The sequence below is a fragment of the Triplophysa rosa genome, linkage group LG3 (assembly GCF_024868665.1).
Source record: "Triplophysa rosa linkage group LG3, Trosa_1v2, whole genome shotgun sequence".
NCBI classification, from domain to species: domain Eukaryota; kingdom Metazoa; phylum Chordata; class Actinopteri; order Cypriniformes; family Nemacheilidae; genus Triplophysa; species Triplophysa rosa.
This window is the reverse complement of record NC_079892.1, coordinates 10,935,820-10,952,087: the sequence shown is the minus strand read 5'-3', so window position 1 is coordinate 10,952,087 and position 16,268 is coordinate 10,935,820. Positions and strand designations below refer to the sequence as shown.

Sequence of the window (16,268 nt, the reverse complement as noted above, 5' to 3'; positions counted from 1 at the left end):
TGGCATCATGAAAAAACAGTAATGCAACCAGTAATGTTATAAAGTTTTGGCCACTGATGGGGGCGATTTAACAATTAGTTAATTTAAAAATATTTAAAAAGATTAACTTATTTGAGTTTACAGTGACTCCAGATATTTTCAATCTCCAACTAACAATTACACACAAAAAATACAGCACAGATTTATCTTTTGTCCGTGCTGTACTAACATTTTCAAAATGAGAAGGAATGAGAGGCATTATTTGCCTGACAGGTTTGTTATAAAGAGTACATGAGAAAACATGTAGCCAATCATACCAAGAAACACTCAGACATCAAAAATGCTTTTAAATCAAGAGACCTGAAAGGCCAAGCAGACTGCATGAAGGGATGATCTCACAGAAAAATAAGTAAACATTGGATGCTATCAAACATGTAGTAAGGAATAATAATAAGAAAAACGACACATTTCATACGACAGATACAAACCACATGCCTTTGTGTGAACACATTCAGAATGATTTCCTGAGTATAGGACTGACTTTATTTTAAAATAATAAATGACTGGGCATACAGATAAGCAACACCAGCTGACAAAATAAAAAAAAATAACGGACACTTTGTTATCACTTGTCAGGGGTGAATCAGTGACGGTATTGAAAGAGTCAATAAATGCAACTACAAAATGCTTAATTTTTATACTGAAGTACGGAAAACATTTTCAAAACTTTCAGGCCACAACAGTGTTTTGTTATGGCACTTTAAGCCACAATCAGTTTATTAAATATGCTGGGGTATTTGAATGTATTTGAATTACATAAAACTATTTCATATCAATTGGATTTTTGTCAAAATATAGTGCAAATACAAACTAAACATTTCACAAAAATGTTTGTTAAATTATTTGTTTACAAATGTCTTTCGGTTTGAAACGTCCTTCCAGGAATGTGTATACATGCACTTAAACATTGGTTAATGGTTGTCCTTTACATCGATGACTTTATCTCTGACAATATTCCCCAAGTATGATTTCTTCTGTTGCTTATGTTGCATGTCTCCATACTCTAAATAAAAGAACAGTTGTTATCATTATGGAGAGGAAAGCGCATCATGAATTTTTCTTCCTCTCAAAGAAATGTTACTCTGCTTGTCAAAGTCTATTCCTCATTGTAAAAATGAGCTATGTTTTAAAATGGCCAAATGGGAGAAAGACCTTACGATTGCTTTAGGTTTAATATTGTAGTTAAAAGTTTTTTTTATTTGGCTGGAAGCCATTATCTGTGCAAAACATTAAATCTCCAAACCTTCTGAGATGCATGTCAGAAACAGCTGAATAATATATTTTTTTCAATGTAGCCATTTCTGTAGGTCATTATGTGCCAGTGAATATAATATGAATCTAAAGTTTAACCCAGTTCAGCTTAAAGTTAACTGAATTATTTTTGAGGAGCAAGAAGCCTTCTTCAAGTTCACACCAACGTCAATCTGCAGTGAGCATGATGGTCAACTATCAAAATAATTATTTAAAAAAACTGTGGCGAACGTTTTTGTATTTTTTTTCTGCTACTGTCTAAATCCGCCCTTATATTACAAGCGATAACAATGAACAACATCTATGCCGTCAGAGCTGCGCATCCGTTTTTTCGCGCCAAATGAAAAACACGCATGCGCTGATCAGAGTTGAGCGCGGAGGGAACCGCGTGCAAATATTACGTCTAGTCTTGATGTTTTTGCTACAAACAATATAACTTGGGAAGAACTAGAGTTACTGTATTACATTTATGTAATCTTGTTGTGAAGCTTCAAGCTTGACAGTCAACAGTATTGCGTTCCATAGAAGGAAAAGGGCAGCGGATCACTCAAGACATTTTAAGGGTCAGTAAATATTTAAATAGTTCTAAAGACGATAAATACGATGATTTATACCTGTGCAATATGTTGCTACCAGTCTTTTTGACCTCTCAGCACAACTGAAACGGTTCCCTTAACTCGTGCCAGGAGGTGAACTTGACCCGCTTTGCGCTTTTGATATCAAAGTTACAAGCTCCATGCCAAAGTCCACGTGCTGCTCTGTGAAGGGCGTGGCTTTCAGCTGCTCTGATCACATGCAGTAGGCATTCTGTTTATAACGCCTTGATGAAACCTGCAACTGCAATGACACATAAAACGACGTTTTAATTGATAATGATACCCCACATTGGGCATTATTTAATACCAAAACAAGCTCCTAACCCGTTTCTATAAAAGTTTGCTTTATCCGGTGCTCAGGGTGTTGAGGCTTTGATCAGAGTTCAGACCAACTTAATCTACTGTGAGAAATGTGGCGCGTTCTCACACTGAATACGCAAAATAAAAATGATCAGACCAATGTTATGTCAGTTGATGCAAAGAATACATTTTATACAGTTATAACAAATTTTCTAAAACAACTGCTAATGTTTACTAAAAGAAGGATGAAATCAGGCCACGCGCGCAACAATTTGTTTACCAATATACTTCCAGGTTGTTATTTGTATAGTCTCGTCAATAATTTAGGCCCGACGAAATGCAATCTTTATTATAAATTCGATCTTTATTTATAAAACAACTGTGAGACATTAAAGATAAAATAATATCTAAAAAAATAAATAAGGTCTGTATTATTATAAAAAGAGATATTGCCTAATGCGTAAATGTTCAGATGATAACAACATACTGGAAAGATGTTACTAAGTAATGATACTGTATCACTTTAACCTGCAATGCTGCTAAAAAAATAAAATGTGAACATTGCAGTTTTCGTTCACGAGGGTACATATTTGAAGACACATTTTTTTCTAAGCTTACGGGCTTTAAACTTAATATTTACAGGGTTTACAAAATATATATCCCGTTGGAACTAAATCAACTAAATCAATACAATAGTTACATCAATACACGAGTTACCTTCATAGAGTTCACATCTCATGTTTTAATGCAGGAAAAAGTGCGGCTGTGTCATTGAAACATGGGCAAAGACATGAAAGTGTCGGTGTAAATGCGCTGGGTCTCCTGTACCCAGTGCACTGCACACACATCCATTCATCGGCTATTGACAGTCTCTCCCTGTTCAGCTGTTTGACTGGAGCTCTCACTAGCGCTGCCAGTGGACAATCAAACGTACACACCCACCTCTGTCTACACTCGTCTTTTCAACATTTCTTACTTCTGCTACAAAATACACAGCTTCATCAAATCTCTCAGCTGTAAATCTCATCCCGGCGCATCGCGATACAGCAGCAACAGCTCAAGAAAGATCTTAAAATACAACATGGAGTCCCCTCCAGATCCAGCGAGCGACCCGGGCAACGGCGTCTCGGAGCCGGTTACCCCGGTCAGGGAAACCCCGGTAAACCTGGAGACCCTCCGCAAAGCTGAGCACCAAGCCCCGGTGCGCAGGCAGAGCTGCTCTAGTACCAACAGAGGTAAGAGACAGTGATTCATTTGAATCGATACGATACGGATTCTCCGTAATAATGATGCGCAAAACTTCAAAGTGAATTCGCTTCAAAATGAACTTGGATGGCGCGCCGTGCGTAAAACAGGATTTGCATTGCGCTTGTTTATTGGAAATCGCGCAATAAACGAGAATAAAAAGCATTTGTGAGATACATGTAATTTAAAATGCTTTAGAGTTGCTGTTGTCGCTCTTCGTAGACGCGGTTATAGATCCATCCATTGTTGCTGATGGTGGATATGTGACAGCATTGACACCGAAGACAAAAAATTAAGAAGAAACGCTTTCATTGAATATTCGTATAATTGCAACGTGAAAGTTTACTTCTGCTGGGCATTATAGTTCGCAATAATACAGTATAAATGAAAAGCGCACTGATGGTACGCTCATTTCTTCAGTCCAACTTAAGTGAACTGTTTAACTGAGACTGTGGCGATGGCAATGGCAATATTCCCAAAACGTTCAGTGCTTTTTCTTAAATAAATGCTTGTTTTAAGATATTTTAAACTCATCGTATTGTTTATATTTCATTCATTGGTTGTCAGCATGCCTTTACTTGCATGATTTGAGAGCTGCTATGCGGTACAAAATGGGTTTTTTGCTCATACAGAAAACATTTCATAGTGATTATTACCTTCGCGAATTAAACGCACTGATTTAAGTTTTAACTTTAATGTGAAATGTGTCTGCTTTGGAGTTGTCCGTGTTTTACAGTAGAGACAGTAGTCTTTTAGCCACTCCCCCTCCGCTGTCTCCATTCAACTCGGCTCCAAGTTCAGCGGAAAATATATCAGCAAATATACAGACGATAAATGTGTTTATCGAGTGAAACGCCGCAATGTAAAGCAACAGTTGCAATCTTTGTTCAGCTTGTTACTGTGTGTCGTGCCGAGGGATATATTTAGAGTCAGATATGGTGAACGCGGAATGTAAGCTGGTTATGTAACAAGTTTTGCCATAAACAGAGACGAGCGCGCAAGAGGAGGGAAAATCATTAGAGAGCCGTTCAACCTTTTTTCATTCTTACGCGTTTCAATAGACACGTCACATTTGTCGCCAGATGCCACAGTTCGAGGCGGTTTGTGTCACTTTTGTAGCATGGTACTTTCCCAGCACTTCAGTTATGTAACAGCAGTCAGAACAGGCAGGTATAGGGAGGCACTGGACGGATGGGAGTTTTTAAGTAAGTTGGAGCCCAGGTCGTTTTTTTGTTTTTAAGGAAGGAGACTGACATTGAGACACTCCTAACCTGCTGACCTATATTCACCCCCACCCTTTACAGTTATGGACTGATGTGCATACAGAAGGAAGAGAAAAGGAAAAGAAAGCACGCCTTAGTCGTGTTATGTAACACTTGTGTGAATGGCCCTGTGAAAGTGTTTAGTGGGACTGTGTTTGACATTCACAGGTTTTGCAACACTAACAAAGTCAATAGTGACTGTGGCGTGCCGGTCTCTCAGAGTGCAAAAAAAATTTAAAAAAATAAGGCTGAGATTGTCATTTTGCCACAAACAAATAATTTTTGTAATAAAAAACAATAATATTTTCTAGATTGTTATTGTATATAAGTTGTTTTGAGAAATGTGTATGCTTGCTGATTTCAGATATATTTATTTGGGCAAGGTAAATATCAGTACCACGCTCAAGTGCACGTTTCACCAGCTGTGACAGTTAATCATATTTTGCCTGCTAAACCCCTTTTTAAAGTGTGGTCTAGTCAGATCTCCATAATTACGCACAGTAGGACACCACACGTGAAACTAGTTTATAATTAGTTTACCACGAGCAGTTTGTGGTTTTGCTTGTGGTATGTGCAGTAAGTTTATTTTGCACTTTCGCTACATTGGCTGTGATCGTGGGTGTCGGAGGCAATCTCAGCGCTGGGATGAATGAAGCGCTTTTCTCTCTGAAATGAAGCACACCGCATTACTTTGATCTCAAGTGAAAAGGGAATAAAACGGAGGCTTTTGAAGATTTAGAATGACCGGTTACATTTATGTAAAGCAATATTAGTACTTTGTTTCTTAATTGAAATATGTCTTTGGCACATTTTATTTAAGATAGGTATTGGATCATTGAAGTTCGAGAGTTCAGACCGAACAGGGGTACATCCACTGAATTCTCATATAAGTACATTTTTTTATAATTTGCAAGCATTTCGCACAAAACTCAAAACATTTATGGAATGGAAGTGTCATTTGACCTTAACCCTTTATAGGGCACTCATTGAAATAATTAGAAATTCAAATTTCAACCCTGGAGTGTTATTGGAGGTTATTATAAGACTTTTGAACTTGTGTGACTTTTTTATATTGAAAATCAAGGTCAATGAAGTTACCATATATGGTTCCTCGCCGGTCTATGGTCATTTTTTCCCCAAAACGTTTATATATTTAAAAATATAAGACACATTTATAAAATATAAATAAATGCACAAAACATATATTATCTTCATAGAATATGTATTTATTTATTTTCTTTTATTTAGGAACATTTTTTCTTTTACTTAGGAACATTTTGTCTTTTACTTAGGAACATTTGGGAACACAAACACACACTCAAAACCGTGACAGTGAAGTGCAGATCTACTGAAATCAAAGAATATTGACATAAAAATGTGTAAATATATAACAAAAAGTGAAAAATAGCACTGAGTACTGCTGGTGCCACTTATTTTAGCAGGAATAAGGCTCACAGTAAAAATAAACACAAATATATGCCATTTAGGTATAATACAAACTGTAATAAGTTTCCAACTGGATCACTGTATAATGTTTTACAAACCTGTGGCAACATTCAATGCATAAATAGATGCTATTTGCCATATGTTATAATGCATTATTAGTAAAAGTACGACTTACTAAACTTATCGGGCGTATGTCTAAAAATAGACACTTTGTCATTTACCTGAACAACATCTATCTCAACATTAAATACGACTTCTCAACCATATAACGTGTTAGTTTCATTAACTTAACATTGTTCGTTTTGATTATGTTTATGTATTTGTGGTAGTAGGTAGGAGCGCAGATCCGTGTTTCACAATTCCGGAATTACGCTGAAGTTTGAAATGCCCCCGGCAACTCCTGATTGGTCACATGCCATGATGTCACTATTTGTGACGTAGACTGATCTCTATTGATTGACTGGGAGACATCCATGCGCTTACACAAGCTCACGGAGAGGCATGGAAACGCCGTTGAGATTGGTCGATTAAGTTACCAAATATGGTAACTTGCCCGGTAAATGTCATCCATTTGACTCATTTGATACTAATTTTGCTTGCGTGTTCAAACCTATGAAACAAATCCCAGACAAGAGTTTGTCCACACCCATTGCCTGGACGTGTATCTCTTTTAGTACATTTTTGTAGGTGTTATATAATACTCATGGATAGAATTTAATTGATGTGTTGATAACACAGTAAATTCGTTTTAAATCATATGGTTTGCATGAAATGTAAGGAATTTAATAAATGTCTATAGTCCTATTTAAAAACATGCATATATGCTGGGTTTATTGCACACATCTAAAAGGATTCAAGTCAAGAAAGGCTTCATTTTTTCAGTGTCAAACATCTGAAGCATTCTCTAAATTACAGTGCATCATTCAGACACTGTATTTAAGTTTGTCCACAAAAACCAACATCTGGACGTGAAGACATTTAGTAAGGAGCAAATTTTCCATTTTCACTTTTTATACACAATGCCCACTCTGTCTTTTTGACCATACCGGGCTCTGACCTTTCTTTCTCTCTTTCACTTTTTCGCTTGCATTTATTTTTGCCTGTGCTTGAACACATTCACAAAGGAGCTCAGAGTAGGTCAGACATCAGATTTGACCTTCCGGGAGGTTGAAAGGCAAAGCAGAGAACTGGCACTTGATATTTTAACCTCAGGCGCTGACACTTGACATCTTATTTCAGGGAGGGCTTTTGTAGGATAACAGAGGGTCAGACAAGAGGCCACGCAATTGCTTAAATCACTTGGAGTGGGTAGTGTTACCGACACGTGGCATCTTCCAGCGCTCAAAGAGAATGTTTGAAAACAATATTAATGGCCTGTTTTTTTAGCGATGAAGGTTCAGGCTTGTGTGTTGTAGCTTAAGAGCTTTGGATGTAATGAAGGCATTCGCTTCAAACGCTGTGTCTTGACATCAACATGAAAGTGATTTTTCTTTGGAGTGACATGCGCTGATAAACCATGCACAATAAGACTAGTGATGTGTATTAAGAGAGTAAAAAAAATCTGTCTTGAAACTATCAGAGTTTATGATTATGTTAGTGCAGCTTTTTACTTATGGTTTTAACAGGTTAATAGAATAGTTTACCCTAAAAAAGGTCACCCTCATGTTGTTCAAAATGTATGTTGCTCTTTTTCTTGAAACTAAACAGAGATGGCCACTATAAAAGGAAAATATATTTTTGAAGATTATAGGTCATTCAGAAAGACAATTATATTACATTCTAATGCATATTTTTGAATTATATTTTATTTTAATATAATTTATTAATTCTCATGCCGTCCCTTCCTTTCTTGAAAACAAATGAACAAATTAAAATAACTTTTTCGCTTTTTTCTTACATTTAAATTGAGACCCAATGGGGAATTCGTAACTATTTTACAAAGTGGCTTATTTGTGTGAATTTGTACGTTGTACAAAAATGTACGATTACTAGAAAAAAAGCAATACTGAAGCTACAATACAATCACTGGCACGAAAGCAAATCGTACTAAAATGTATGAATGAGATCAAACGAATTCGCCCAAATTAGCCACATAGTTACGTTTTTGCCGTGAGATTGTGTTCTGTATATTTTGTCATGAAACACGTGAGTGTCAATTTGAGTTTATCAGTGTGTATATTTGAATTTAGCGTTCTTATGTGTTTTTTTACTTAGCTAAATACGTTCAAAATATTATTTGTCTTTTCACACACACTTTAATACTTATTACTTTTATTATGAATGTATCTGGGTAGTTGACAAAGAAACCGTTCATGTGTCCTGTGGTGTGACTACAACAATTTAGAAAACAAACTGTTAATAATATATTATTTTATAATATTCATATTTTTATAATTTATTAAAAAAGTAAAAGCATGCATAAATTGCCAGAGGGTTGCAACAAGTTATACACTGTACTAGGGATGGGCGATGTTATATCGTTTGCGATATACCGGTAGAAATTCCCCAAACGATAGGAATTAGTCTTCCCGCGATATAAACGATAAATTCTAGTTGATGACGTATTTCTTTGTGAGACCCATTCAAAGCTCATATGTGAAGCGAAAATGGGTATAGCGGAGGGCGGACGTGAAGCTGAGAAAGAGTTTGCACTAAAAGACGAGCTCTAAATCTCGTTTAGGTTGGCACTGTAGATGCATCCGAGTTAATGTTTAGTTTCACTTTCGTTTTATTTAATTCGTTTGTTAAGTATTCGTTGATAGTCATAATACGTTACACCACAACATTTAGTTTGGCTAAAAGTATTTATTTAAACATTCGTTAGATGTTATGCGAGTGTGCGCTAATTGTTTAATACGATTTCTTGCCTGTTATATACAGGATGAACGGAGCGTCCCGTGCACAGCTCACGCTCACATGTGCTTTCATAGCGACACAGCGTTCACAGCACTGCTGCCTGTTTACATACAGAACAAATGAAAGTTTGTATTACGTTATTTTAAACACGTTTATGAGCGCATGACAGCGTAGATTATTTAATTAGATTTCTTTTATCCGCATGTAGCGAGGAAGGCGGGACGAGAGTCGTGGGGCGGGTAAGGCGGGGCCAGCGGCGTAAAGCTGACACTCGTTGCCACTTACGCCGCCGGCCCCGCCTTACCCGCCCCACGGCTCTCGCCCCGCCTTCCTCGCTACACCGCATTTTTCTGTTCTCTTTCTGTAGCGTGAGTCATAGACAGATTCAGTGTATGTTGCTGTGAGAAGAGAAGGTTCACACAGTTCAAGAGAGAGTGATTGACAGCGTGATGCGATCGATCGTTTCCACCCAACAATAGAATATATACAGTTTTAGGTATGACATGATGTGTTTATTGAGCTTTAGTTCATTTAACTTTTCTTTACTACAACCTTTTGAAGTCGAATCTCACTATTATATTTTATATTTACAAAAATACTGTAGGTATATTTTAGGAGCTGTTTGATTTGGGGTACGTTTTACTTTTTGATAATATTTGTTTTTCTGAGGGTCTAGACTACATGCAGCTACTATCACTTGATGCAAAAAACAGCGGTGGATGGTGTTATGGATATATCGTCATTTTTATCGTTATCACAACAAATACCAGAAATTATCTTGATAGAGTTTTAGGGCCATATCGCCCATCCCTACACTGTACTTTTATAGACGTTTCATCGGACGCACGCACCTGGTCCGAAGTTAACTTCCAGTCTGTGTTTGTTTTTTTTGTGTTTGTGTTTGCTAGTGGCCAGACCAAATATATGTATTTATATTATATATTATAATATTATATAACTATTTATTTATTTATTATTTTATTGTATAATAGTTGTATTAAATAAACAACTTGTTGAATTTTGTTGTGTTCATTTTATTAAATAAATTATTTGTTAAATGGGTCGTGTAACTTTGTCGCATAAAGAAACGGTATGGGACATTGATATCTAGTGGGTGAGTTTGGTATCGCAGTCTAAATTAAAATTATTGGAGAGGCAAGTTTTGCCACGTAACGGTCCTTTTCGATTTCTTTTGCTTGTTATCAGAAATAATCTGCAGAAACTCTATTCTTTACGGATGTGTAGCGGAAGTTACATTAGGGCCACAAAAGCGCGAATGCGCAGTAAAGTTTGTTTATGTTGTTGCTTTGAAACCGTCTATTGTCACTTTTATATACAGTACATTACAATGAATGTGGTTGTATGGAAAAGAGCTGCTTGAGGGATTTTGAGAAATGCTCTTGTGTTCCACCAAAAAGAAACACAAGATGTTCATTTTTGGGTCAACTTTTTTTTAAAGATCCTATAAGATCCGGAAGAAAAGTGGTTGATCATTCAGGTTGAAGTAACTCTAAGCAAAAGCTTTCTTTTCCAACCCCTTACTAGCAGTGTCTGTTGCACACCTCTGCAATAACACGTGTGTGTGTGTGTGTGTGTGTGTGTGTGCTCAAATCACATAACAAGAGCTTTACATCCATCAAGCTTGAGTAGATTTGCAATGTCATGAGCTCAGTTTAATGGGCTCCATCCTGTTAACTATTAGGCAGTGCATTCACTCGTGTAGGTTTGGGCCGCTCGCATTGCGGATGCACATGTGCAGTGCAGAGCAGCGTCTTAACTTAATTTCTGTGTTATTGGAAGACAGCGGAATGACTGTGGGGTCTGCCATCTGTGAAGGACTAGCCGATAATTACTTATTAGTTGGCATGGTAGACAACAATATTTTGCTTGCTCCCAGCCTCGGTGTCAGGGCGAGATCGTAAAATCTGTCACCTGGCGGCGTGCTGATTGACTCCCTCCAGCGGGGGGGAATATTTTAGCGGCTGAATGAGCCAAGCTGAGCCTTTTTATTCTGCAATTAGTGCAACAGATATTGTGCAATAACACCGGTTTTTAATGTCGGACCACCCAATATGCTTAAGCTGAAAGTACCAATTAACTCATTCAGCGTTACATGGATTTTAACAGGATTGCTTACCTCTGGCAGGGCAAAGATATGCCGTTCCATGATGCTTAAATGGACCAGACACCTCTTAATGGAGGTCTGGCCGTGGCTGTTGTTTTTGTTGGCCTGCCAGCGAAGTGCTGCTGAAAATTCTAGCGTGGTACAGGCCCCAGACTTGTAGCACTGCAGCCAGTGCTGTTCCTCTCGAAGGTTGTGGGCTGGGGTGGTGGTGTATGTTTACCCGCTGATGTCAGAAGATGGATGGGCTGTAGAGGAGCGGTACAAAAAACAGCCTACCGAGGCCCAGAGGTGGAGTGCAGCTTTATCTGACAGCCAACGCTGTGAGTCTGTGACATTCTCGAATGCCCGCATTAGGCCCGATTCACATTTCGCGTCTAAAACAGTGCGGAAAACGCGAGCTGCGCCTCTTTCTCTCTTCAAATGACACGCGGCACTCCGAAAAGTTGAACCATTTACATTTCGATGCGGTGCCGACGCGCCTAGAAAAATGTGCACCTGCCGCTCGTCTACATTTAAAATAACGAATATGCGTGTGGAAAAGACGTGAAATGTGAATTGGGCCTTAGGATTTCCCGGCCTTTCAACATGCTTGTATAGGAAGTCGTCTTTTTGTGCTTATCTAGAAACAGTCGTCTCCTCAAATCGTGATTTGTTTTGTAGTGAAGGAAAAGGGATCTCATGGAAACACAAAGATATCGATAATGTGAGAAGCAGTGGAGTCTTTATAAATGCAATACAACAACTTTCGTACTGTATTAAAATACAAAAATGACTAAAATAAGTAATGTAATTTAAATTGAACAATTCAGCACAATGGCAGTACAAAAATACTTCTGTAATGTATTAATATTACTTGAATAGGAAATGATTTAAATATAGAATTTAATTACGTTTCTATTTTGTTTGTATTTTCTGTTTTCATGACAATTTAGCACTTTTTTCTAAATTCTAATTACATTGTAATAAATACCCATAAAAACGAATATTCCGGCAGCCAAGGCACCAGAAAAATGTAAAATGCATTTTTCTTAAAGTAAAATTACACGATATTAATCATCTTTCCATCATATCTACCTGTAAACTGTAACTGTTCATTTTTCAATTTATTTCTGTAATTTAACTTTTTTCTGCATTTAAAAAATGTGTCTACACTAGACGCAGCGTGACACGACAAACGACAATAGATCCCATTATAATTTTCAATTCTGTCCACACTTGATGCGGCACAACGCGACACGACAAACCCATTAAGAACAAGCCGTATGTCACGTCCAGTGTAGACACGGCGTAATACAGTTTTACAGTGTACATCACAGCAATTAGAATTGAATGGCCCTTATTGGTCATTTAAAACATCCTAATGTAAAATTCTTATTTCTTTACATTTTTGGGTGAAATTAGACCCACACATACAGTATTTTAAAATGATATGATTCCCTCAATAATGGACTGCTGATCTCAGCTGGTGAGAAAGGCCAAATTGATGGCAACCAGTAGTCAGGCCAGCATCCTGGAGAGAAGACCCAAGATGAGGATCACTGTTTGGCGGACTTCCTCTGACATAATGATGGCTTCCCCCCTTCGTGCTGTTGATCATCAGAGGTGTGATGTCTCACACCCTGGTGCGGTTTAAGATGGGTGTCTGCACAATGTGTTTGCTCACAGGGTTAGGCTAAATCATTAATGTATTTAATGTGTGATCTGTTATAATTGAGCAGTTAACTCTCTCCTCCAAATAGACCAAAATGCACTGGTTTGAAGGACTGATCACTGATGTGGATTATATAAGATAAACCGTGCAGAACGACACGCGTATTGTGGGAACAATCAATATCTCATAAAACCACTGAAATCCATTTGAGCACATTCACATGAAATGATTGTTGTGTAGCTAAACTCAAAGTCCACTGGTGTCTAGTCACACATTACAAAATCACATTTGCAGTGAAGATATCGTAAATCTGTTGATATCATGACTCGCTTTTACTTGCAGTCTGTGTTGTCCATTCGGTCCTTTTTTGAAAAAGTCAATGCATTCAATTCGGTGTATTCTTTTTCACGTTAAACAGGTTTCATGAACATCTCAGTCTGTCTACTTCCTGGCGAAGACATTTGTTGCACGCATTCTACACAACATTTCTACGCTTTCGAAGTTGTCGTGCTGTTCAGAAAACTAGGTCTTAAAAAGTTTCTAGAAGTTCCTCACTATCTGCATATATTTGGTGTGTCTTGTCAGTTTACTTCACGATTTAAGCTACCTTGGGTAAAAGTTTTCTGGAACCAAGGACCATGTCCCACATCTCCATATTGATCATTCATGGATAATTAATGTTGTGGCATCCACATTAGATGAAGTTTAGCCTCTTTGAACTATATTCGAAAGTTTCGCTCCAGCGGGAGAGTTTATTTTGGAGTTCAAGTCACCAGTGGCCAAACTGGGGCTGGCAAATATGCCCTCAGCTGTCACCGAGCACCAGCTTTTGATGCGACGTTTCCAGCGGTCGGGTGACATCTCAGATCTACGTCCCATTTACAGAAGTCAGTATCTGAGACGGTTTAAATAGTAATTAATTAATGTCCTCCAGATGCATTATGGGAAGACTTCTAAAGAAGTCTAAATTTACTTTTGGGGGTGCTGTGACCTAGCTAGGCCTGTGGTGGGCCGATGAGGAGCGGGGCCTGGAAATTTAGGGGGCAACGCAGGAGACGTTGAAGGATGATGGTTCTCCCAACGGGGTTTTCATAGGCCCTAACAAGTCATGAGCCTGTTTAAGGTGTAAGTTTAGATGCACATTAACTTAAATGTTCAAATGCTAAAAGAAAATCTCAATCTCACCTTGTCATCAGAGTGTGTACTGTTTTGTGAAAACTGATGCATTCTTATATAGTTCAACATACGTTACTTGTCAGGAAGAGTGTGAAGATTACCACCTAGTAATTCTCAAAATACATTTGGCGTTTAAAAAAAAAAAACAGCTCTGCTGTGTCAAACTTCATCAGCGATGTTGAAAAGCTCAGAATTTGTTGTGTAAAACCGTAAAATGTTATTGAAAGTCTATATTTTAGTCGTTTTTCTTTTGTTTTCTTTCGCAGTTGCCAAATCTACGATTCAAGCTGGTCTTAGCTGAACTCTAAATGATCCCTACCTTAGACTGTGAGCAGAATTCTACATTATCCCAAAAGTAATCGTCTCTGTTTCCACTTGTTCATCGTCCTTTTTTTTAATGGACGTTGTGCAATGTTGTCTGCTTTTCATCTCAAAATTTCCCCCCACAAGATGTGTTTACCATGCTCATAAAAGCAAGTTGGGAGACACAGGAGAGACTTGAAAAAGTAGGCCGTTTCCTGAACTTGACTTTACATTTTCTCACTCCCTCGAGTTTATACGTGTTTCTGTCTGTCTAGTTGTATGTGAATTCCGAGTCGTTTAAGTCACAAAGTCTGTCTCGTAATTCACACGTACGTTTATTTTAATCGGCGTCCGTTCTATCTCTATGTCTCATGGGTTAAGCGCGCATCCATTCTTCGCACTTGCATCAAATTTCATTTTTACTGCGAACAGCCCCGGATGTGTTTCATGCATGTAATTTTCATTTATTCAGTCATTTCTGCGTATAATTGATTTTGACTCGTCTTAACGCACATTCAAATGGCTGAGTTAACTGGCTGCTCATCCGTCTCCTGTTAAAACAATTCCGGGTCCCCCAACAAATAAAAACCGGGCTGATCGGAAAGATAAGGCGGGTTTTGAATTAGCGTCACTCAATGTACTTGATTATTCATATATGATTAAGAAGCAGCGCCTAATCCAGTAAATAAAGGGAAAATAAGACAGAAACTCCGTCCCTTCAGGTACAGCAAGCGCTTAATCAAATTATCCTCACATCCGGGCGTGCCGTTTTCTTCAAACACCCTCGTGACTCTCAATGCAGATTATAATCAGCTCCCATTTCCAGTCTTTGATTAAAATCGTGTGGGCTTGGGCAGACTTTGTTCTTCATGTGACGATTCAGCCAGCTAATTATTAATATCGCAGGTCCACTCTCTATATTTTTTTATTCACCAATTACAGTGAGCCAGTGGACCAGAGTGGTTAAACAATGCCCATAACTATTAATCATGTTGAGTCACTTTGGATATGAATTCATTAGTGCATTCTTATTTAAATGTCTTACAGTGGCTGGGAAGGGACAAGGTTTCGCCGAGGACTTGTTTTGTCTTTCTGACCTTCAACTTGAGTCTCAGGCGGAGGTTTTTGTGTGCGGTTCTACCATCATCCTCTCGGTTATGTAGATAATTATGTTTTCGGCACGTGCACTTTCAGCCATTTAACCGTTGAAAGGGATGTTTCACCCCAAAATGAAAATTCTGTCATCATTTGTTCATCCTCATGTAATTTCAAACCTGTATGACTTTCTTTCTTCTGCAGAACAGAAAAGTACAGATGTTTAGAAAAATGTTGGTAAGCAAACAACATTGGCCCCCTTTTGACTTCTATTGTATTTGGACATTTCTCCAAATATATTCATTTGTTTTTAGCAAAATAAAGTCTTATACAGGTCTTGAACGACATGAATGATGACAGAAATGTTATTTTTGAGTGAACTATCCATTTAATGTTACTAGAAATTTGGTTGTCACAATGCTGAAACATCAGTAGCCGATATAAATAAGTGAACAATATTTGATGTACTCCAACATTAAAACAGTGAACAAATAAAAAAACATTTATCTATGTAATGGACGTTAATTATTCAAGTAAACATTCAGAAATTAGAAAAAAATATCTAATTAACAAAACAAATCAACAATACGCAATTGTTTTGTTTTGTATATTTTTATCTTAGGAGCAAAACAGTTTTGACCGTCCGATTTTCTCTTTCTTTTATTTGCAATTTATTTTGAAAGCATTAGGCATTTTCATACATTCAAATCCTTAAATTTGTGATGTTACAAATAAATAAGTTTAATAAAAAGCTGTTGCTGTGAACCACACGATCACATGGACTTTCGGAAAGTCGCAGGACTTTGGGAAACTTCGGATTGTTAACTTGTGACCAAGTCTCTTTCACATGATGTCATAAACAGAAGATGAGATTTCTCTTTTATGTAATGAATAGTTAATCTCAGCTTGTGGATAGATGACCA

At 37.6% G+C, this 16,268-nt stretch overlaps 1 protein-coding gene across 1 annotated transcript in view; it reads left to right on the top strand.

Moving 5' to 3' along the window:
- The first annotated feature begins 3,104 nt into the window (after positions 1–3,104).
- roraa (RAR-related orphan receptor A, paralog a) overlaps positions 3,105–16,268 on the top strand; it is a 277,550-nt gene continuing 264,386 nt past the window's right edge. Inside the window, exon 1 of the mRNA XM_057329380.1 lies at positions 3,105–3,421. Coding sequence (XP_057185363.1) covers positions 3,268–3,421 — 154 coding nt within the window. The 5' untranslated portion in view covers positions 3,105–3,267. The remainder of the gene's footprint in view (positions 3,422–16,268) is intronic.